This window comes from Theropithecus gelada, chromosome 19 (assembly GCF_003255815.1).
Source record: "Theropithecus gelada isolate Dixy chromosome 19, Tgel_1.0, whole genome shotgun sequence".
Taxonomy (NCBI): domain Eukaryota; kingdom Metazoa; phylum Chordata; class Mammalia; order Primates; family Cercopithecidae; genus Theropithecus; species Theropithecus gelada.
This window is the reverse complement of record NC_037687.1, coordinates 36,154,471-36,178,461: the sequence shown is the minus strand read 5'-3', so window position 1 is coordinate 36,178,461 and position 23,991 is coordinate 36,154,471. Positions and strand designations below refer to the sequence as shown.

At 49.5% G+C, this 23,991-nt stretch overlaps 1 protein-coding gene across 4 annotated transcripts; it reads left to right on the top strand.

Moving 5' to 3' along the window:
- Nucleotides 1–18,378: 18,378 nt before the first annotated feature.
- Nucleotides 18,379–22,394, top strand: IRGC (immunity related GTPase cinema). 4 transcript variants are annotated; one of them, XM_025367228.1, is made up of 2 exons: nucleotides 18,379–18,508; nucleotides 20,866–22,394. In XM_025367228.1, the coding sequence occupies exon 2, from the start codon at nucleotides 20,932–20,934 to the stop codon at nucleotides 22,321–22,323; it is 1,392 nt and encodes a 463-aa protein (XP_025223013.1). In that variant the 5' UTR covers nucleotides 18,379–18,508; nucleotides 20,866–20,931; the 3' UTR covers nucleotides 22,324–22,394. The 4 variants fall into 4 exon arrangements, with proteins under 4 accessions (XP_025223013.1, XP_025223012.1, XP_025223015.1 ...); XM_025367227.1 differs by having other exon boundaries at nucleotides 18,441–18,508; nucleotides 20,753–22,388; XM_025367230.1 differs by having other exon boundaries at nucleotides 18,447–18,508; nucleotides 20,968–22,388.
- Nucleotides 22,395–23,991: the final 1,597 nt, after the last annotated feature.

The window sequence follows — 23,991 nt, the reverse complement described above, 5'->3', positions numbered from 1 at the left end:
AATACAAAAAACTAGCCGGGTGAGGTGGCGGGCGCCTGTAGTCCCAGCTACTCGGGAGGCTGAGGCAGGAGAATGGTGTAAACCCGGGAGGCGGAGCTTGCAGTGAGCTGAGATCCGGCCACTGCACTCCAGCCTGGGCGACAGAGCGAGACTCCGTCTCAAAAAAAAAAAAAAAAAAAAACAAAAAATTATTTGCGGGTCATGGTGGCGGGTGCCTGTGTTCCCAGTTACTCAGGAAGCTGAGGCAGGAGAATCACTTGAACCTGGGAGGCGGAGGTTGCAGTGAGCTGAGATCGCACCACTGCACTCCAGCCTGGGCAACAGAGCGAGACTCCGTCTCAAAAACAAAAACTGAAAGTAACAGAAAGCCCAGCCAAAAGAACAGAAACAATTTATTTAACATTCATCTAACAAATCTTTATCAGTCACAAGCTATGCATCTTTTTGTAAGTGAGACACTTGTGATACAGACAAAATTCTCTGCTCTCATGGAGGTTGTGTTTTAGTGGAGGAGACACATAATAAATAAATATCACCTATCATACATCACACATCAGTGAGTACTAGGAAGGAATCATAGTGCAGGGAAGGAGAATGGGCAATGCTGCCAAAGAGGTATGATCTTATATATGGTGAGTAAGAGCCTCAGTAAGGTGACGTTCGAATAAAGACCTAAGTGAGGCAAGGGAGAAGACCATGCAGGTGTCTGAGGAGGGGGAGGGGGGCATTCCAGGCACAGGGAACTGCAAAGGCAAAGGCTCCAAGGCAGATACAGTAAGAAACAGTTAATGTGGACCAGACGCAGTGGTTCACGCCTGTAATCACGTGTGATTTTAGGAGTCTGAGGTAGGAGGATTGCTTAAGGCCAGGAGTTCAAGACCAGTCTGGGCAATACAGCGAGAGCCCATCTCCACAAAACATTGAAACGTTAGCCTAGCATGGTGGTGGCTACTTGAGAGGGTGAGGCAGGAGGATCACTTGAGGCCAGAAGTTCAAGGCTGTAGTGAGCTATGATTGTGTCACTGCACTCCAGCGTGGGCTACAGAGTGAGACCCTGTCTCAAAAAAAAAAAAAAAGAGAGAACGAGAAAAAGGGAGAAAAAAGAAAGGAAGGAAGGGATGGAGGGAGGGAGGAAGGGAAAGAGAAAGAAAGAAATGAAAGAAAGAGAAAGAAAGAAAGAGAGAAAGAGAGAGAAAGAAGAAGGAAAGAAAGAAAGGAGGGAGGGAAGAAGAAAGAAAGGAAGCAAGGAAGGAAGGAGGGAGGGAGGGAAGAAGAAAGGAAGAAAGGGAGGGAGGGAAAGAAAGAAAAAGAAAGGAAGGAAGAAAGGAAAGGAAGGAAGGAAGGAAAGAAAGACAGAAAAAGAAAGGAAAGAAAGAAAGGAGGGAGGGAAGAAGAAAGAAAGGAAAGAAGGAAGGAGGGAGGGAGGGAAGAAGAAAGGAAGGAAGGGAGGGAGGGAAAGAAAGAAAAAGGAAGGAAGGAAGAAAGTAAAGGAAGGAAGGAAGGAAACAAAGAGAAAGAAAGAAAAAGAAAGAAAAGAAAGAAAGAAAAAGAAAAAGAGAAAAGAAAGAGAAAGAAAGAAAGAGAAAGAAAGAAAGATGGAGGGAGAAGGAAGCAAGGGAGGGAGGCAGGAGAAAGAAAGAAGTTAATGTTATACAAATGGAGGTAGAGCAGAGGGTATCCAGAGGTCAGTAATTCAGCGATTCAAAGGAAACATTGAGAAACTCTTTCTCCTCTGCTGTCCTCTGCATGTTTCCATGATGATGGCCATAGCTGCAGCATCATGGCCTCGTACAACCATATCCAAAGCCAGAAGTGGGGGACCTCTCATCCTTGTCTTTCCAGAAGCCCCATCCCCTAGCAGACTTCCCCTCGTACCTCCTTGGCCAATATTGAGCCAGCCAATCCCTGGCAAGATGATAGACTTATCATGATTGACTTCACCTAATCAAGATTCAGTCCCTGGGGTTGAGAAATGTTCCAGTCTCTCCTATGGATCATGGCTGCCCCAGAGTCTGGACAAATATGGGGTTTGAGAAGGGGGAAATGAAAAAAATACGGGGTTTGAAAAGGGGGACATGGTGAAAATATGGGGTTTGAAAAAGGGGAAAAGAAAAAGAAGAAATGGATCAATAAGGATCGGTCAGAAAGACAAGTTACCCTAGGCATTTCAACAGAAGGAATTTAATGCAGGGAGTTGGGAAGGGTTGGGAGAGCAAAAGGGAGAAGCAGGGGAGCTGGAGAGTAGAGAGGAAGAAATTGAGGGTTCAGTTACTGTGGCTGTGTGACATATTTCCCCCCAAAACTTGGTGGCATAAAACAATTCAGGACTGTGAATCAGGATTTAGGGGTGGGGTGTGATGGTTAATACTGAGTGTCAATTTGATTGGATTGAAGGATGCAAAGTATTGATCCTGGGTGTGTTTGTGAGGGTATTGCCAAAGGAGATTAACATTAGCTTCTAATTTAAGATTACCAATTTCAGCCGGGCGCAGTGGCTTATGCCTGTAATCCCAGCACTTTGGGAGGCTGAGGCGGGGGTATCACCTGAGGTTGGGAGTTCAAGACCAGCCTGATCAACATGGAGAAACCCCATCTCTACTAAAAATACAAAATTAGCCGGGTGTGATGGCTCATGCCTGCAATCCCAGCTACTTGGGAGGCTGAGGCAGGAGAACCGCTTGAACCCGGGAGGTGAAGGTTGTGGTGAGCCAAGATTGCACCATTGCACTCTACCCTGGACAACAAGAGTGAAACTCCATCTCAAAAACAAAAAAAAACACAAAAAAACAAGATTACCGATTATCAATTTCACTTTGAGTTCATCAATAGGGAGATCATCTTGGTGGGCTTAATCTACTCACACAAGCCCTTTAAAAGTAGAATGTTTTCTCTTGCTGGTAGCAGAAGGGGAAGTTAGATTTGAAGCATGAAAAGGGTTTGGTGCGGCATTGCGGGCTTGAACATTGAAGGAATCAGGTGGAAAAGACCTAAGAGTAGCCTCTAGGGGCCAAGAGTGACCTGAGACAAGAGCCAGCAAGAAAGTGGGGGCCTCAGTTCTATAACTGCAAGTAGCTGATTCTGTTGAACACCTGAATGAGCTGTTTTTTGGTTTATTTATTTATTATTTATTTATTTTGAGACAGAGTCTCGCTCTGTTGCCCAGGCTGGAGCACAGTGGCACGATCTTGGCTCACTACAACGTCTACCTCCCAGGTTCAAGGGATTGTCCTGCCTCAGCCCCTGACTCCCACCCCGGTAGCTGGGATTACACGCCTGGCTAATTTTTGTATTTTTAGGAGACGGGGTTTCACTATGTTGGCCAGGCTGGTCTCGAACTCCTGACCTCTGGTGATCCACCCACCTTGCCCTCCCAAAGTGCTGAGATTACAGGCGTGAGCCACCGTGGCCCGCCATTTTATTTTATTTTATTGAGAGACACAGTCTTGTTCTGTGGCCCAGGCTGGAGTGCAGTGGCGCCATCTCAGTTCATTGCAACCTCCAATTCCCAGGTTCAAGGGATTTTCCTGCCTCAGCTTCCCAAGTAGCTGGGACTACAGGCGTGTTCCACCACAACCAGCTAATTTTTGTCTTTTTTAGTAGAGACAGGGTTTCACTTTATGTTGGCCAGGCTGGTCTCAAACTCCTGACCTCAGGTGATCTGCCCGTCTTAGCCTCCCAAAGTGCTGGGATTACAGGTGTGAGCCACCGCACCCGGCCCACCTTAATCATTTCTAAGTGTGCAATTCAGTAATGTTAAGTATATTCACATTATCGTGGAATCAATCTCCAGAACTTTTTCATTTTGCAAAACTGAAATTCTATACTCATTAAACAGTTCCTCCTTTCCCTCTTCCCAGTCCCCAGCCACCACCATTCTACTTCCTATTTCTATGAATTTGACTACTCTAGATACTACGTATAAGTGAAATCATACAATATTTGTCATTTTGGGACTGGCTTATTTCACGTAGCATAATGTCCTCAAGGTTCATCCATGTTACAGCGTGTGTCAGAATTTCCTTCCTTTTTAAGGTTGAATAATATTCCATTGTATGGATAGATCCAAATGTTGATCTATTCATTGGTTGATGGACACTTGGGTTACTTTTGCCTCTTGGCTATTGTGATGCACATGCTGAATGATGCTGCAATGATCATAAGCATGGTTATACAACTCTCTCTTCAAGACCATGCTTTCAATTATTTTGGATATATACCCTGTAGAATGGGTGGATGATGTGGTTATTCTTTTTTTTTTTTTTTTAGATAGATTCTTGCTCTGTTGCCCACCAGGCTGGAATGCAGTGGCGCAATCTCGGCTCACTGCAACCTCTGTCTCCCGGATTCAAGCAATTCTTCTGCCTCAGCCTCCTGAGTAGCTGGGAGCCACAACACCTGGCTAATTTTTGTATTTTCAGTAGAGACAGGGTTTTACCATGTTGACCAGGCTGGTCTTGAACTCCTGACCTCGTGATCCACCCTCCTTGGCCTCTCAAAGTGCTGGGATTATAGGCATGAGCCACCGTGCCTGGCCTGATGTGGTAAATCTATGTTTAATTTTTTGGGGACCACCATACTATTTTCCATAGTAGTTACATAATTTTGCATTGCCACCACCATTTGTTATTTTCTGGTTTCTGTCTGTGTGTGTGTGTGTGTGTGTGTGTTTTAATTTTTTACATTTTTTTAGAGACAAGGTCTCACTCTGTCACCCAGGCTGGAGTACAGTGGTGCAATCACAGTTCACTGCAGCTTCGAACGTCTGGGATCAAGTGATCCTCCCGAGTAGCTGGGGCTATAGACATGTGCCACTATATCCAGATAAATTTTTTTTTTTTTTTTTTTTTTTTTTGTAGAGACAGAGTCTTGCTCTGTTGCCCAAGCTGGTCTCAAACTCCTGGGCTCTCGCAATCCTCCTACCTCAACCTCCCAAAGTGCTGGGATTTTGAGTGAGTCATCACGCCCTGCTTCTTTTTTTTTTTTTTTTTTTTTCTTTTTTTTTTTTTTTTTTTTGAGACGGAGTCTTGCTCTGTGCCCCAGGCTGGAGTGCAGTGGCGCGATCTCGGCTCACTGCAAGCTCCGCCCCCCCGGGTTCACGCCATTCTCCTGCCTCAGCCTCCCAAGTAGCTGGGACTACAGGCGCCCACCACCTCGCCCGGCTAATTTTCTTGTATTTTTAGTAGAGACGGGGTTTCACCGTGTTAGCCAGGATGGTCTCGATCTCCTGACCTCGTGATCCGCCCGTCTCGGCCTCCCAAAGTGCTGGGATTACAGGCTTGAGCCACCGCGCCCGGCCTCTTTTTGTTTTTTACAGTAGCCTTCCTAACGGGTGTGTACACATGGGTGCTATTTTAAGCCCCTAGGCTTGTGGTAATTCATTACTCGGCACTAGGTACCCTTGGGTGAGAATGTCAAGAGAGGGAAGCCATGTTGCCTTTCTGCCGTACCCTCAGAGATCATACAGCATCACTCTTGCCATATTCTGTTCGTCCAAGTTCAGGGGAAGGGGCAAAAGAATAACAGCGTTCTGGAAAAGGATGTAGGGCCTGAAATATTGCTGTGGTCATTTTTGTAATACCACATGTTGGTGGGTTAGGGCTTCAACATATAAATTTCAGGAGACACAAATATTCCATCCATATCACTATTGAAAGTAGGTGGGAATTGAACAATGAGAACACGTGGACACAGGGTGGGGAACATCACACACCGGGGTCTGTCGTGGGGTTGGGGGAAGGGGGAGGGATAGCATTGGGAGATATACCTAATGTAAATGATGAGTTAACAGGTGCAGCACACCGACATGGCACATGTATACATACATAACAAACCTGCACGATGTGCACATGTACCCTAGAACTTAAAGTATAATAATTAAAAAAAAAAAAAAAGGAAAAAGGGAAGGAGGTATCGTTTCTGGCTAGAACTGTGTGGATGTTTCACGTAATTTATTGCATTTGATGCCCTATGATGTAGGCATTATAAGCCCTTATTTTGCAGATGAGGGATGGAGACTTCTGAGTGTTCATCTCAAAGTCTAACAGCAAGTAGCTGGACTCAGCTATGTCTGCTGATTCACGATTCATGTGGATCAAAAGGTCAGCAGGTCCCATGTTGGAAGAAAGGACGGGAATGTCCTTGCAGGGACTCTGAACTGTGGGCGGATGTAACCTGAGTCATTTCCAGCAGATTTCAGAGCTTGAGTGGTTTGTCAGCCGGGTATGGGGGCTCATGCATGTAATCCCAGCACTTTGGGAGGCCAAGGTGGGTAGATTGCTTGAGCGCAGGAGTTCAAAACCAGCCTGGGCAACATGGCAAGACCCTGTCTCTACAAGAAATTTAAAAAATTAGCCAGGCATGGTGGCACACACCTGTGGTCCCAGCTACTTGGGAGTCTGAGGCAAGAGGATCGCTTAAGCTCGGGAGTTCAAGGCTGCAATGAGCTATGATTGTGCTATTGCATCCCAGCCTGGGCAACAGAGCAACACCCTGTCTCAAAAAAAAATAAAGTGATTTGCCCTGTCACTGCTCTCTCTGCCATATGGACCACAAGGTTCCCGATAGAGTCCACCTGCCGGCTTCTGGAGTGAAGCTGACATTGAACAGAGCCACAGTGGACTCCAGCAGAGATGTGATAGGAGCGAGCAACCTGCTGTTGTAAGTCACCAAGACGTTGGGGCTGTTTGTTACTGTAACATCACCTGGCCTATCCTGACTAGTCCAGAAGTCTCAGAGGGGATTGATGACAGAGGTGAGGGTAGAACCAAATACGTCAAATTGCTGCCCCAGATAGGTTGGTGAAGATCTTTGGACTCTTCATGTACCCTATAAATATACATACCTACTATGTACCCATAAAAATTAAAATTAAAAAAACTGAAAAAAATAAAAGATCTTTGGACTCAAACAGACCTGGTGGGTTTGTGGTGTGGATTCACAATTTATCTTCAGTGTAGTCTTGGACAAGTTTCATAACCTCTCTGAGCCTTGTGTTCCCATATTGTAAGCTGCTATTGTAACGTATGTTAAGCACAAAGCTTGGCCCACACTAAGCTTTCAACCAATTGAAACAGTCATGTCTTCGGGTTGTTAATCATGAGGACTGTGCTATTATTTATCCACATTGTATAGAGGAGGAAACTGAGGCTGAAGGAGGCTAATAGGCTGCTAGTATGTAGAACATTGGGATGGAACACACATCTATCTGACACTAGAAGATAAAATTTCCCCCCCTTAAATGTTAAGAAAACGTCCAAATATATACAAAAGTAGAGAAAATAGTATAATATCTATGATAGACTGATACCCCAATCTATGATGGAATCAGAATGTGACTGAGCCCAGAGCCCGTGGCAGAGTGCTCAGGAAAATGTTTGCAGGCAGAAATAGTCATTAAGTGTCCAAAATTATCCACATTTTGCCAAATTATCTCTTCCTTCCTGTCTTCCCTGCCTCCTCCTTTCCTATACCTTCCCCTCTTCCTCCCTCCTCTCTTCTCTCCTTTTGCTTTTTTTTTTTTTTTTTGAGATGGGGTCTCGCTCTGTTGCCCAGGTTGGAGTGCAGTAGCGTGATCTTGGCTCACTGCAACCTCTGCCACCCGGGTTACAGCGATTCTCATGCCTCAGCTTCCTGAGTAGCTGGGATTACAGGCACACATCACCGTGCCCAGCTAATTTTTTGTATTTTTAGTAGAGACAGGGTTTCACCATGTTGACCAGGCTGATCTCGAATTCCTGACCTCAAGTGACGCACCCACCCTGGCCTCCCAAAGTGCTGGCCTTTCCTTTGCTTTTACCCTCCCTCCTTTGCTCTTTCTCTCTCCCTCCTTCCTTTCTTCCTTCTTTCCTCCTCTTTCTCTTTCTCCCTCCTCTCCTCCATACTTCTTTCTTCCTTTCTCCTTTCTTTCCTTCCTGTATTCCCTCCCTCTTCCCTTCCTTCCTTTTTGTGCTGAGACATTTAAAGCAAATCCCAGTCATCATGTTCCACCCATAAATACTTCCATGTGTATCAAAGCCCATGCTTTCAACTCTTGTAGGACAGATGCATCCTTTCTGGGAGGGAGGATGGAATAAAATAAAGCATATTGAGAGCTTAGCATAACCTGCACCCATCTCTCCCTGTTTGCAGAAGGCCTAGAATATCCTAATCTTTCAGGGGAGATCTCCCCTCACCCATGGATCTGTGACATTCTTCTAAATCCTTCATGGAAAAGCTCATATCAAAAGTGACAGGTTCACCTGTCTCTACAAAAAAAATTTAAAATTAGCCTGGGTGTGGGGGCATGCACCAGTGGTTCCAGGTACTCAGGAGGCTGAGGTGGGAGGATCACTTGAGCCTGGGAGGCTGAGAAAAAAGTGACTGGTTCAATATGGATACAAGAGACACATCCACAGAGCTCAGCATAGTGGTTCAGAGGATACTCAGGTTCCAGTCTGTCTGGGTTTGAAAGCCAACTTTGCCAGTTACTAGTTTTTTGTTTGTTTGTTTGTTTGTTTTTTAACCTTTGGAAACAGAGTCTCACTCTGTCGCCCAGGCTGGAGTGAAGTGGCGCAAACTCAACTCACTGCAGCCTCTGCCTTCCAGGTTCAAGCGATTCTCCTCCCTCAGCCTCCCCAATAGCTGGGATTACAGGTACACCACCATACCCAGCTAATTTTTGTATATTTAGTAGAGATGGAGTTTTGCCATGTTGCCCAGGTTGGTCTCTAACTCCTGAGCTCTGGCAATCCGCCTGCCTCGGCCTCCCAAAATGCTGGGATTATCACCGTTTTGTGAGCCACTGAGCCCAGTCACTAGTTCAGTTACTAGTGGCCTCAGGTGCGTATCTTGACCTCAGCTTTCCCATTTGTGAAATGGGACAATAATGGGTCCTACTCATAGAGGAGACATGCGGTTGAGGGAGTCCACACGTGCACAGAACTCAGAACAGCGCCTGGAATTCAGAGTTCAGCGCAGGTAAACGGTGGCCCTTACTGTCATTATTGGGGAAGGGAGTGCCCTTTGGGTCATGGGTGTCGTTTCTGTCTGTTACCCAATATGGCCTCCCGTTGTGAAGGTTGCCCGCCCCAAGGTATGGGTGGGAAGGAACCTGGGGGTGGTGAGGAAGGAAGGCAACATCTCTGCCAGACTGGAGTCTCTGGGGGATGAGTCCCGGATATGACCCATCCTGGCTGAGTCCAGAGTCCATGGCAGGTGGTCAGGAAATGTTTGTGGAAAACAGTCATTTAATGGTCCTGGAATCTGCAGGGGTAAAAGGGACTTGGGGGATAGGGTGGGGCTAACCTGGGTGAAGAATTTGATGTTATTGTACATTGCTAATTTTCCATAGGGGCATACATGTAGGCATATTATTCAAGTTTTTAAATTTTATTATAAATTATTTAAAACAAATAAAGAATAAGTGGAGTCTCCTGGCACTCAGTTGAAAGACAAAAAACATCAAAACATTTGAAATACACGCCCAGGGGCCACAGCCTTCCCTGGCCACAGCTCCTTTCCTCTCTCCTCGCCTGAGATCACCTCTTTCCTGCACATGATATCTCTAATTTTGTCACCTACAGGCATGCTTTTAATTTTCTTTTTTTTCCCCAAAGTCTTACTCTGTTGCCCAGGCTGGAGGGCAATGGTGCTATCAATAGCTCACTGCAGCCTCAACCTCCTGGGCTCAAGTGATCCTCCTGCCTCAGCTTCCTGAGTAGCTGGGACCACAGACATGTGCCACCATGCCCAGTCCGTCCTTCCTTCCTTCTTCCTTTCCTTCTCCTTTCCCTTCCTTCCCCTCCCCTCCTTTCCCCTCCCCTGCCCTCCCCTTTCCTTCCTTCCTTCCTTCCTTCGTTCCTTCGTTCCTTCCTTCCTTCCTTCCTTCCTTCCTTCCTTCCTTCCTTCCTTCCTTCCTTCCTTCCTTCCTTCCTCTCTCTCTCTCTCTCCCTCCCTCCCTTCCTTCCTTCTTCCTTTTTTTTTGAAGGGGGAGTCTCACTCTGTTGCCCCGGCTGGAGTGCAGTGGCACAATCTCAGCTCACTGCAACCTCCGCCTCTCAGGTTCAAGTGATTCTCTCAGCCTCCCAAGTAGCTGGGACTACAGGTGCATGCCACTGCGTCCGGCTAATTTTCTTTTGTATTTTTAGTAGAGATAGGGTTTCACCATGTTGATCAGCTGGTCTCGAACTCCTGACCTCAGGTGATCCACCTGCCTCGGCCTCCCGAAGTGCTGGGATTACAGGCGTGAGCCACCACACCTGGTCCCTTCTTTTCCTTCCTTCCTTCCTTCCTTCCTTCCTTCCTTCCTTCCTTCCTTCCTTCCTTCCTTCCTTCCTCACTCCCTCCCTCTTTCTGGTCTCCCTATGTTGCCCAGGCTGTTCTCAAACTCCCGAGCTCAAGCGATTTTCCTGCCTCCAACTCCCAAGGTGCTGGGATTACAATGATCAGTGTTGAGTCACTATGCCCAGCCACTTTTAATTTTTTAAGGGAAGTCTTTTCTTCTTTTCTGCTTGGTTCTCTCCTCACCTTTCTCTTCTCTCCCCCACAGACTCCTTCATAGGAATGCTCGTAGCTCACTGCAGCCTTGATCTCCTAGGCTCAACTGATTCTTCCACCTCAGCCTCCCATGCAGCTGGGACCATGGGCATGCACCCCCATGCCAAGCTATATGTATATGTTTCGTAGAGATGGGATCTCACTATATTGCCCAGGCTGGTCTTGAACTCCTAAGCTCAAGCGATCTACCCACCCTGGCCTCCCAAAGTGCTGGGGTGACAGGCAAGAGCCACTATGCCTGGGCAACTCTCTGCATCTTGCTTTCCTCAACCCTCCGAGTCATTCGATTCACCCTTTCTAATGGCTGTGTGGTGTGGTTTCCATGGCCTATGGCATGGATGTACCAACATTTATTCAGCAGTCACTGTCCTATTGAGGGGAATTCACCTTGTTTTCTCTTTTGTCCCTCCCACTATGAGAGATGTAAACATCCTACTGACAAGACAGTTTATCATCTGTTATGTGTCTCTGTGTCTTAAATAATTTCTAATGAATTTTAAAAGCTTGGGGCCGGGTGTGATGGCTCACACCTGTAATCCCAGCACTTTGGGAGGCCAAAGCGGGTGGATCATGAGGTCAGGAGTTCGAGACCAGCCTGACCAACATGGTGAAACGCTGTCTCTACTAAAAATACAAAAATTAGCTGGGCATGGTGGTGCACGCCTGTAATTCCAGCTAGTAAGGAGGCTGAGGCAGGAGAATTGCTTGAACCCAGGAGGCGGAGGTTGCAGTGAGCTGAGAGCTGAGATTGCACTCCAGCCTGGGTGACAGAGCAAGACTGTCTCAAAAAAAAAAAAAAAAAAAAAAAATTGCACGCCGTATGCCTTTCATGCATTTTTTAAAAAAATTCAAAAATGTGTAATTAAATGAAATTGAAAGTTACAGTTAAAAATTAGAAGCAAGAGGCCAGGTGCGGTGGGTCACACCTGTAATCCCAGCACTTTGGGAGGCCAAGGTGGGAGGATCATTTGAAGTCAGGAGTTCGAGACCAACCTGGTCAACATGGTGAAACCCTGTCTCTACTGAAAAATGGAAAAATTAGCCAGGTGTGGTGGCGCTTGCCTGTAATCCTAGCTACTTGGGAGGCTGAGGCAGAATAATCGCTTGAACCCAGGAGGTATAGGTTGCAGTAAGCCAAAATCATGCCACTACACTCCAGCCTGGGCAACAGAGAGAGACTCTGTCTCAAGAAAAAAAAAAAAAAAAAAGTAAGAAACAGTGAAGTGGCCCTCACCTCCCCAGGTGTGCTCCACTCCCCAGGTGCCATTTCCATCCAGATGGGGCCCCCTAGACATCCTTTTTCCCCTGCAGACTCCAGGGAGTGGTCAATGAAATTCCTTCAGTCATGAAAAGGTCCATCGGATAGATCTTTAGGAGCAGGGATGCTCAATTGAAGGAAATGTGTGCATTTAATTCATTAATAAGTGTTGTCAGATTTGCCTCAAGTGTTTCATCTGGGGCCTTCCTGCATGGGGAACACCTGTTTCTCTCTATCAGGCCGAATCCAACTTCCCAGCCATCCCTTCTGCCTCCTCCCACCCTCTCTCTTTGAACCTTCCAAGTGAACCTTCCAAGGCCACAACTTGGGGTTCTGACCAGTGTTGTGCTGAGCCACGTGGGACCTGATACAAAAGGCACTATTTACTCATGCCCCTCTGTCATGGTTTCATGATTTCATGTTTTTTTTTTCTTTCTTTCTTTTTTGAGACAGGATCTGGCTTTGTTGCCCAAGCTGGAGTGCAGTGGCTTGATCTCAGCTCAATGCAACCTCCGCCTCCTGAGCTCAAGCCATCCTCCTACCACAGCCTCCAAAGTAGCTGGGGCTATAGCGCCTGCCACCAAGCTCAGCTAATTTTTGTAGAGACCAGGTTTTGTCACGTTGCCCAGGCTGGTCTCTAACTCCTGGGCTGAAGCAATCCACCCATCTCGGCCTACCAAAGTGCTGAGATTACAGGTGTGAGCCACTGCACCTGGCCCTCACGTATTTTTTTGTTTTTTGTTTTTTTGAGACAGAGTCTCTTTCTGTCACCGAGACTGGAGTGTAGTGGTGTGATCTCAGCTCACCTCACTCCTAGCTTGTTACGGGAAAACCTGTGGGTTGGCTGGGCTCAGCTGTATGGTTCTTCTGCCCCCATGTGGTGTTGGCTGGGGTTACACCTGTGCCTGCATTCAGCTGGAGCTCATCTGTGGCTGAAATGTCCTGGATGGCTTCAAGCTCATCTCCATGTGGCTGCAGTCTCTACATGAGGTCTCTCCAGCAGGGTAGCAGGACCTCTTCGAATACAAGCTTTGGAGAAAGAAGGAGAAAACAGGAGCTGAAACCTGTTAAGGCCTGGGTTTGGGAGTCTCAGAGTGTCACTTCTTGTGACAAAGAAAGTCACAAGACTGGCCCAAATTTAAGGGAAGGGGAAAGAGACTGTGCCTCTTGCTGGAAAGAGTGGCACATGCCCACAGGGATGGGAAAATTGCCAGTGGCAGTCTACCCCTTCCCCAAACCCCTTCCCCAACTGCCCATCTCTATCTTCTTGCTTGCTTTTCCTTCGTTTTTCTTATCATTACTTGACACTATCTTAATTACTTTTGCTTATAAGCTCCATGAGAGCAAGGACTGTTTTGTTTTGTTTTGTTTTTTGTTGTTTTTTGAGACAGAGTCTTGCTCTATCACCCAAGCTGGATTGCAGTGGCACAATCTCGGCTCATGGCAACCTCTGCCTCTTGGGTTCAAGCAATTCTCATGGCTCAGCCTCCCGAGCAGCTGGGACTACAGGTGCCCATCAGGACACCTGGCTCTTCTTTTATTTATTTATTTATTTATTTATTTAGTAGTTTTAGTAGAGATGGGGTTTTGCCATGTTGGCCAGGCTGGTCTCAAACTCTTGACCTCAAGTGATCCACCCAAAGTGCTGGGATTACAGTCGTAAGCCACCATGTCTGGCCCTTTTTCTTCTTTTTTCTTATCACTACTTGACACTACCTTAATTACTTTTGTTTACTATCTATATATTTTAAAAATATATAAGCTCCACAAGAGCAAGGGCCTTCTGTGTCTTATTCATCACTGTATCAGTACCTAAAACTGTGCCTAGCACCTAAAAGACAGCCAATATTTACATAAATATTGAATATGAATCCCTGAGGACTGATTTCAGGTTTACCCAGGTTGTGGAGAGTGGAGAGAAGGTGGAGGCCACCACATGTATATATTCCTAGGGACATGCTTTAGAATTTCTAAGAGACACAGAGAGAAAGGGCAGGCAGGAAAGGAGGCTTGGGAGTGGGCAGGAGAAATGGTTCAGGGACTGTCTTTGTCACTGCTGTGTCTCCAGCCTCGACCAGCCAGGGCCTGGCTCACAGTAGGTGTCTGGAAAGCATGTGTTGAATGAATTAACTTTCTCCAAAAATCCTTCACTGACTCCATCCCCACCCCTAGGCTGGGTCAGGCACCCCCATGGCTCCCACACCTCTCTGGGCAGCTTCAACCCCATTGTGGCCACCGTGGGTCATCACTGTCTGAGGACGGAGGTGTGTTCCCTTCTAGACTCAGAGTCCACAGGGTTGGTGCTGTCTCAGTCACCACTGGATCCCCAACATCAACCAAGGGGTCCTTGGAGGTAGTAAGTATACTTTGCATCAACCTCCTCTCTCTGGGGTAGAGCCGGCCCCATCATTGCTGTATGCTCACCCCAGAGGGACACAGAGTAGACACTCACAGAACACCTTCGTTGATTCTAAGATAGATTCTTTTTCCTTTTTCTTTTTCCACGTTTTAACAATTTTTTTTAAAGAGACAGAGTCTCACTGTTGCCCAGGCTAAAGTGCAGTGATGTGATCACAGGCCACTGCAGCCTTGACCGCCAGGGCTCAAGCAATCCTCCCACCTCAGCCTCCTGAGTAGCGAACCACAGGCACACGCCACCATGCCTGGCTAATTAAATTTTTTTGTGTGTGTGTGGAGACGGGGTCCCCCTATATTGCCCAGGGTGGTCTCAAACTCCTGGGCTCAAGAAATCCTCCTGCCTTGGCCTCCCAAAGTGTTGGGATTACAGGTGTGAGCCACTGGGTCTGCTGCAATTTTTCAAATAAGACAACTGACTGGGTACAGTGGCTCACATCTGTAATCCCACTTTGGGAGGTCGAGGCGGGGGGATCACCTGAGGTCAGGAGTTTGAGACCAGCCTGGCCAATTTGGTGAAACCCCATCTTTACTAAAAATACAACAATTAACCAGGCGTGGTGGCACGTGCCTGTAATCTCAGCTACTCGGGAGGCAGAGGCAGGAGAATTGCTTGAACCTGGGAGGCGGAGGCTGCAGTGATCTGAGATCGCGCCATTGCACTCCAGCCTGGGTGACAGAGTGAGACTCTGTCTCAATAAGTAAGTAAGTAAATAAATAAATAAATAAAACAAGACAACAGTGAAGTTTGCTGCATCATTTGCCTCTTCCTTCACAAAAGATTTCTCTGTAGCATGCGATGCTGTTTGATAGCATTCTACCCACGGTAGAACTTTCAAAATTGAAGCCAGTCCTCTCAATCCCTACTACTGCCTTATCAAGTAAGTTTATGTCATATCCTAAATCCCTTGTTGTCATTTTAACAATATTCACAGCATCTTCACCAGGCACAGATTCTATCTCAAGAAACCACTTTCTTTGCTCATCCATAAGAAGCAACTCCTCGTCTATTCAAGTTTGATCATGAGATTGCAGCAATTCAGTCGCATCTTCAGACTCTACTTCTAATTTTAGTTCTCTTGCTATTTCTAGCACATCTGCAGTAAATGCCTCCACCGAAGTCTTTTTTGTTGTTGTTTGTTTGTTGAGATGGAGTCTTGCTCTGTCACTCAGGATGGAGTACAGTGGCGCAATCTCGGCTCACTGCAACATCCGCCTCCCAGGTTCAAGCAGTTCTTCTGCCTCAGTCTGCCAAGTATCTGGGATTACAGATGCATACCACCATGCCCAGCTAATTTTTGTATTTTTAGTAGAGATGGGATTTTGTCACATTGGCCAGGCTGGTCTCAAACTCCTGACCTCAGGTGATCCACCTGCCTCAGCCTCCCAAAGTGCTGGGTTACAGGCATGAGCCATCATGCCCTGCCATTGTTTTTTGGTTTTTTTTTTTTTTTTTTTTTTGAGACAGGGTCTGGCTCTGTGGCCCACTCTGGAGTACAGTGTTGTGGTCATAGCTCACTGTAACCTTCAACTCTTGGAATCAAGCAATTCTCCCTCATCAGCCTCCCAAGTAGCTGGAACTACAGGCATGTGTTACCACACTTAGCTAACCTTAAAAATTTTTTATAGAGATGGGGTCTCACTATATTGCCCAGGCTGGTCTCAAACTCTTGGCCTCAAGGGATCCTCCAAACTCAGCCTCTCAAAGTGCTGGGATTACAGGCGTGAGCCACCACGACTGGCCCCTATCTCGGCTTTGGACAGGCCTTCTTCACTAAGTTTAATCATTTCCAGCTTTTGATTTAAAGTGAGAGACATGTGACTCTTCCTTTTACTTGGACACTTGGAGGCCATTTTAGAGTTATTAATTGGCCTAGTTTCATTATAGTTGTGTCTCACAGAAGAGGGAGGTGCAAGGAGAAGGAGAGAGACAGGAAAACGGCTGGTCAGTGGAGCAGTCAGAACACATATAATGTTTATCAATTAAGTTTGCTGTCTTCTGTGGGCACAGTTTATGGTGCCCTGAAATGATTACAATGGTAACGTCAAAGATCACGCTAGCAGAGATAATAATGATGAAAAAGTTTCACATGTTGTGAGAATTTCCAAAATGTGACACAGAGACATGAAATGAGCACGTGCTGTTGGGAAAATGGCACCAACAGGCTTGCTGGACACAGGGTTGCCACACACTTGCAATTTGTAAAAACCATAGTATCGGCCCAGGCGGGGTGGCTCATGCCTGTAATCCCAGCACTTTGGGAGGCCAAGGTGGGAAGATCACTTGAGGCTAGGAGTTCGAGACCAGCCTGGCCAAGATAGCGATACCCCCGTCTCTATTAAAAATACCAAAATTAGCTGGGCATGGTGGCGCACGCCTGTAGTCCCAGCTACTCGGGAGGCTGAGGTGGGAGAAGCACTTGAACCTGGGAGGCGGAGGTTGCAGTGAGCCAAGATCATACTACACACTCCAGCCTGGGCAACAAGAGCAAAACTCCGTCTCAATACATAAATGAATGAGTGAATGAATGAATGAATGAATAAATAAATAAATAAATAAATAAATAAATAAAACAATAGTTGGGAATGGTGGCGCATGCTTGTTGTCCCAGCTACTTGGGAGGCAAAGGTAGTAGAGATTGCCTGAGCCCAGGAGGTGGAGATTGCAGTGAGCCAAGATCATGCCACTGCACTCCAGCCTGGGTGGCAGAGCAAGACCCTCTTCTCCACCACATACCCCCACCCCCGGCAAAAAAAAACACATAGTATCTGTGAAGGACAATACAGCTGAGTGCAATAAAATGAGGTGTGCCTGAAATTGAATTTATTATTGAATGAATGAAAGTTCTCTCTCAACTCAGGGTTTTTGCAGAGGCTGGTCCCTTAGCCTGGGATGTAACTCCCTAATGTGCCATCTGGCTCACTCCTACTTATCCTTTGGATCTCAGGTCAGGTGCCCCCTCCTCCAGGAAGCCCTCCCTGACTCCCAGGCTGAGTCAGGCATCCCCCTTTGTGCTCCCACAGCCCTCTGGGGTCCCCCATCCCAGAGCTGCCCCCTCTGTCATCATTATCTTGGGATGGATCTGACTCCACCACTGGACTCTGAGTCCTGTGGGGGCAGAACCTGGGGCTGTGTTGTTCATTGCTGTGTTTCCAGCATGCAGATAGGCAGGGTGCAACCCCTCCCTGGCTGGTGCTCTGAGGAGCTGCTGGGGGCATCCTTGGGAACATGCCAGTCTGCATCGGTGCATATGTGCAGGCAGCGGTGGCTCTCTTTCTTGGTCCACAATCATCCTGGGCTGCAATTATCTCCATTTTCTTGGGTCTGGAGCCCCTGAAGCAGTGCCTGGGTTTGATGCATCTCTGGGGCCCTAGCTGCTGCAGCAGAATGAATGAGGTTCCTGAATGGAGTCAGTGGGTTTCGGGGTTTCTGTATATGTTGTCAGTGTGTAATTGTGTCTCTTAAAGTCTGCACGTCTGTGTCCCTGAATGAGGGTGTTTGTGAGGCTTTGGTAACTGTGTGTTTGTCTGAGTCTTGCTTTCCTTCAATGACTCTGTTGTTTTGTTTCGTTTAGAGACAGAATCTTGCTCAGTCACCCAGGCTAGAGTGCAGTAGCACGATCATGACTCACTGCAGCCTTGAACTCCTGGGCTCAAGCAATCCTCCTACCTCAGCCTCTTGAGTAGCTGGGACTACAAATGTGCACCACCACACCTGGCTAATTTTTTTTTTTAAAGAGATAGGGTCTTGCTGTGTTGTCCAGGCTGGTTTCGATCTCCTGGGCTCAAGAGAACCTCCTACCTTGGCCTCCTAAATTGATGAGATTACAGGCATGAGTGAGCCATTGCGCCCACCAGCAATGACCCAATTTGTATCATCAATTTTCACACTTGTCTGGGGAACTGAGAGTCCCCGGGTGAAGGGTGGAGTGGTAGCAGGGCCAAGCCCTCGGACACCAAGCTGTGAATCTAAGAGTTTGTCCTGGGGGTGATGGAGACCATGGAGGATTTTGAACAGGTCTCAGTGTTAGAGAGATCTCTCCGGAGCCTTCAGCGGAACTGGAGGACCCCGTGTGAGTGGGTGGTGAGCCCATGAGCAGCTGGGGTCTGGAGACCCTGCTCCACCTCCAGGCCCCGCCCCCTGACATCACTGTCGCATTATTGCACCAAGGCTGGCTGACCAATAAGCTGCTGCTTGCTATTACAATGGGTCCTAGCAACGGCGTCTGACCTTGGGTTAACAGGCAAGGAGATCCTATCAGTGGGGAGAGTGTGAGGGGAGAGGGAGAGCCTGCAGGGCAGGTGAGTCCCCCAGGGCTCTCTCGCTGGGCCCCTGTGCATGTGCGGAGCAGGGGCTTGCGGTCCTAATCTGGACTCTCTCAGCCCAAATTCCAACCACTGACTCGTCTGCCCCTTGCTGCCAGGACCTGTTCCAGGTTCCCACTCTTCCCACCCAGACCATACTAGGGAGAGGGCATAGGCAGGAACCCTTCTGACCCAGGATAGGAGGTTCAGATCTGGAGGCAACAATGTCTTTATTTATTTATTTATTTATTTTTCTAAGACCGAGTCTCGCTCTGTTGCCCAGGCTGGAGTGCAGTGGCGCAATCTTGGCTCACTGCAACCTCCGCCTCCCGGGTTCAAGAGCTGGGACTACAGGCATGCGCCACAACACCTGGTTAATTTTGTATTTTTAGTAGCGATGGGGTTTCACCATGTTGGCCAGGCTGGTCTCGAACTCCTGACCTCAAGTGATCCACCCACCTCGGCCTCCCAAAGTGCTAGGATTATAGGTGGGAGCCACCACGCCCAGCCAGGAACAATGTCTTAAGGACACATTTCTGTGGGGGGTGGAGTGCGGTAGCAGAGGATGGGGTGAGGGGTGGGAGGTGAAGAGACGGGATGCAGGGGGCAAGGAGACAAGGCGGGAGGCAGGGACATGTGGCTGAAGGGAGAGTAACTCTCTAGAGGGGTGAAGGAGCCTGGGGACCTGGGTTTGGGTCCTGGCTGTGCCTCTGGATGAGGAGGCCTCACTTGTCTTGTCTGAGCCTCAGTCCCTCTCCCTATCAACTGGGGACAGTGATCCCAGACATAAGCAGCTCTCCCAGGGCTCCCTGAAGACCCTTAGTGAGTAAATGTATTTTAGAGGTGATGGGCCAGAGGAGGGTGAGTGGGAAGGGGGAGGACCAGGGAAGCTCCTGGCGAGGAGGAGGGATCTGAGGGGGGCCATCACGACAGGAGCTCCAGGGGGATGGGAGGGGAAACTGAACCCCGGGAGGCAAGGGCTGCCATGGCAGGGCTGGGATTTCATGGAAATGACTCCCAGTGTCCAGGTGGTCCCCATGCCTGGCTTCCCGAACCCAAGGGTATCTGAACCCAAAGTCAGCCTAGGGCTAGCTGAACGGGGTTCATGGTCATCACAGCAGCCCTGCGAGGTGGAGGGGAGTATCCCCCACAGAGCAGCTGAGGCTCAGAGAGGGCGAGGACTTGCTCAAAGTCACACAGCTAAGAATATTACTAATGATAAGTACAATGACGACGATGATGATGCCAACGACACGTGGCACCTGCCCTGAGCCAGGCGCTGTTTTATGGGCTGTTTTATGTCATAACTCATTCAAGTGACAGAGATCCTACAGGGTGGTTTGTCGTGATTGTAGGTATCATTCTCAGTGTACAGATGAGGACAGTGAGGGGAGAGTTAAGTAACTTGCCTCACATCACTCAGTGAGTATGTGGTGGAGCCAGGATTTGATCCCAGGCAGTCTGGCTCCGGGTCTGGGTCCCCTTCACCCCACCCTCCAATCCCAGCCGCAGCAGGAGGCAGCTGTTTCCTCTGAATGGGTCTGTGCCACAGGCCAGGAGCTGGGCTTAAGCCCTTTCCTATGCAGCCCTGGCTATGTAATTTGCAGAGCCCAGTATGAAAATAAAATATGGGGCCCCTGGTTCAAATATTACAAAGAATTTCAGGCCAGGTATGGTGGCTCATGCCCTTAATCCCAGCACACAGAAGCCAAGGCAGGAGGACCTTGATCTCGGAAGTTCAAGCCCAGCTGGGACAACATAGTGAAACTCCCATCTCTACAAAAAGTTTTAAAAAGTAGCTGGGCATGGTGGCATGCACCTGTGGTCCCAGCTATTCAGGAGGCTGAGGTGGGAGGATTGCTAGAGCCAAGGAGATCAAGGCTGCAATGAGCCATAATTGTAGCACTGTGCTCCAGCTTGGATGACAGAGATCCTGTCTCAAACAAACAAAGAATTTCAGCCAGTGTCAGCAGAGCATTAAACCAAGCACTGGGCTACTCTAAGCACACAGCCCTCCAAGGCATGCATACATCTGGAAAACTGACCTGTGCCTAGATTACCCTGGAGATTCCAACAGTGCTCCAAGAGGCTGCTTGGTGGTCATGCCCATTACACAGAGAGGCGCTTCATTTTGCCCCTGGTCACACAGCAAGTTAGTGGCAGAAAAGGGATGTGAACCTGGGCCTGCCAGATCTCAAAGCCCTTTAACTTGTGCCAAAAATGTGTCCCCAGTTCTTGAAGGAGAAAGAGAGTTGTGGGCTTCCAGGGGGACTCCCTTCACATCCGTGATGTCTGTCTCTCCCCACCCTATGCCAAGGCCCAGGTGGTGTGAATGGCTCCCTTCTCCTCTGCAGGCGCTGAGGATCACGCATCCTGTGACTCTCCCCTGTCCCCCGCCACCCTCTGAACCACTGGCCACCATGGCTACTTCAAAGTTGCCTGTGGTGCCTGGGGAGGAGGAAACCACCATCCTCATGGCCAAGGAAAGGCTGGAGGCCCTGCGCACAGCCTTTGAGTCGGGCGACCTCCCCCAGGCCGCCTCTCACCTCCAGGAGCTGCTGGCCTCCACGGAGAGCACCCGCCTGGAGGTGGGCGTCACGGGCGAGTCGGGCGCCGGCAAGTCCTCCCTCATCAACGCCCTGCGTGGCCTGGGGGCCGAGGACCCTGGCGCGGCTCTCACGGGCGTTGTGGAGACCACGATGCAACCGTCGTCCTACCCGCACCCACAGTTCCCCGATGTGACCCTCTGGGACCTGCCAGGGGCCGGCTCTCCAGGCTGCCCGGCGGACAAGTACCTGAAGCAGGTGGACTTCAGCCGCTATGACTTCTTCCTGCTGGTCTCCCCCCGCCGCTGCGGGGCCGTCGAGACCCGCCTGGCCGCCGAGATCCTGTGCCAGGGCAAGAAGTTCTACTTTGTGCGCACCAAGGTGGACGAGGACCTGGCGGCCACACGCAGCCAGCGGCCATCGGGCTTCAGAGAGGCCGCTGTCCTGCAGGAGATCCGAGACCACTGTGCTGAGCGGCTGCGGGAGGCCGGTGTGGCTGAACCTCGCATCTTCCTGGTGTCCAACCTCTCGCCAGCCCGCTACGACTTTCCCACGCTGGTGTCCACCTGGGAACATGACCTGCCCGCCCACCGGCGCCACGCTGGCCTGCTGTCGCTCCCCGACATCTCACTGGAGGCCTTGCAGAAGAAGAAGGCCATGCTTCAAGAGCAAGTCCTCAAGACTGCCCTGGTGTTGGGCGTCATCCAGGCCCTGCCCGTGCCGGGGCTGGCGGCTGCCTACGATGATGCCCTGCTCATCCACTCGCTGCGTGGCTACCACCGCAGCTTTGGTCTGGACGAGGACTCGCTGGCCAAGCTGGCCGAGCAGGTGGGCAAACAGGCAGGTGACCTGCGCTCTGTCATCCGCTCCCCGCTGGCCAATGAGGTCTCGCCTGAGACTGTCCTGCGGCTCTATTCCCAGTCATCCGACGGCGCCATGCGGGTGGCCCGCGCCTTTGAGAGGGGCATCCCTGTGTTTGGGACGCTGGTGGCTGGCGGCATCAGCTTTGGCGCTGTCTACACCATGCTCCAGGGCTGCCTCAACGAGATGGCCGAGGACGCCCAGCGTGTCCGCATCAAGGCCCTGGAGGAGGACGAGTCGCAGCCAGAGGTCGGCTTGGAAGCGGCCGGTGACAATGGCGTGGAGAAGGGGGGGTCCGGGGAGGGAGGCAGCGAGGAAGCCCCACTCTCAACCCGCAGGAAGCTGGGCCTCCTTCTTAAGTACATTCTGGATAGCTGGAAGAAACACGACTCAGAAGAGAAATAAAGAGTGCAGCCCCGCCTCCCTGCCTCACCCACAAACTAAGTCTTAACAAAATCCAACAAACCAACAAAAAAGGCCAATGTGGTGAATGTGAGGGCTGCAGTTGCCTGGAGGGTGGGTGTGGAGGGAGCCTGCGTCGGGGGCAGGGAGGGGAGCCTGTGTCCGGGGCAGGGCAAAGGAGGGGGCACTGGGGAGGGGAGGAGGGAGGCAGGTGGGCCCAGGGCCAACAGGAGTGTAGTGAAAGGGGACAGGAGTGCCCTGGGGAGGGAGGTTGGAGACATGAATGGTGGGCCCAGGGTTCCCAGGGCTTCTTGGTGGTGTCTTTCTCCCCGGTCCCCAAGGGGCCAGGAGGAATTTGTGGGGCACAGGACAGCAGGGCCAAGACAGGAGATTGTGTCCTGCTAAGGTACTATTTAATTTAATTTAATTTAATTTAATTTATTTTATTATTTTTTGAGATGGAATCTTGCTCTGTCACCCAGGCTGGAGTGCTGTGGCACGATCTTGGTTTACTGCAACCTCCACCTCCCGAGTTCAAGCAATTCTCCTGCCTCAGCCTCCCAAGTAGCTGGCATTACAGGCACACGCCACCACGTCCAGCGAATTTTTGTATTTTTGGTAGAGAGGGGGTTTCACCATGTTGGCCAGGATGGTCTTGAACTCCTGACCCCAGGTGATCCGCCCACCTTGGCCACCTAAAGTGGCGCCCGGCCTGATTTTTGTATTTTTAGCAGAGATGGGGGTTTTGCCATGTTGGCCAGGCTGGTCTTGAACTCCTGACCTTGGCCTCTCAAAGTGCTGGGATAATAGGCGTGAGCCACTGCACCTGGCCCCTGCTAAGGTACTTTAGTTTCAATCTTATGTCCCTTTCTGAGAACCCAGTGTACCAAAGACAGCCCCTGTGGCCTGGGATGAGCACAGTGGTGTCCAGCAGTGGCTAAACAGGTTGGGGAGAGTGGGCATCTGTGCCTGCCTGCTGCTTGGGAGCCTTGGAGGGGTGGGGGGTAGTAGGGAGAGGGAGGGCAGGTGGCCACAGGGCTCACCTCTGTGTGGTGCTGGAGGAGACAGAGAATGGCATGGGGAGAGAGTGACTGGATGTTTCCTTGAATATCGGAGGGGAGAGGAGGCTGAGAACACGGCTCCATGGCCTAGCATGAGTCTCCCTCCAGAAGGATGGGGGGTATGTCTCAGAGCAGGAAGGCACATGGAGTTGAAACATCTGGCGTGTCTGTGATTGGGAAGAATCCTGGTCTCTCCATGACTAAAAAAAAATTTTTTTTTAGAGACAGGGTCTTGCCCTGTCACCCAGGCTGGAATGTAGTGGCATAATCACAGCTCCCTTCAGCCTTGACTTCTTGATTTTGATGCTGTGAGTCTAAGATTGTGACACATTTGCTGAGTTTGGGGTCACCTGTCTCTGTGGGATTGGATTGGGGTGTGCGTGTGTGAATACTGGGACCTGCTGAAAGGCCCTGGGTCTTAACGTGAGGGCAACTATGTGTTGAGGTTTCTGACCAGCCTGGCCAATATGGCGAAACCCCATCTCTATTAAAAATACAAATATTAGCTGGTGTGGTGGTGCCTGCCTGTAGTCCCAGCTACTCGGGAGGCTGAGGCAGGAAAATCGCTTGAGATCCGGAGGCGGAGGTTACAGTGGGCTGAGATTGTGAC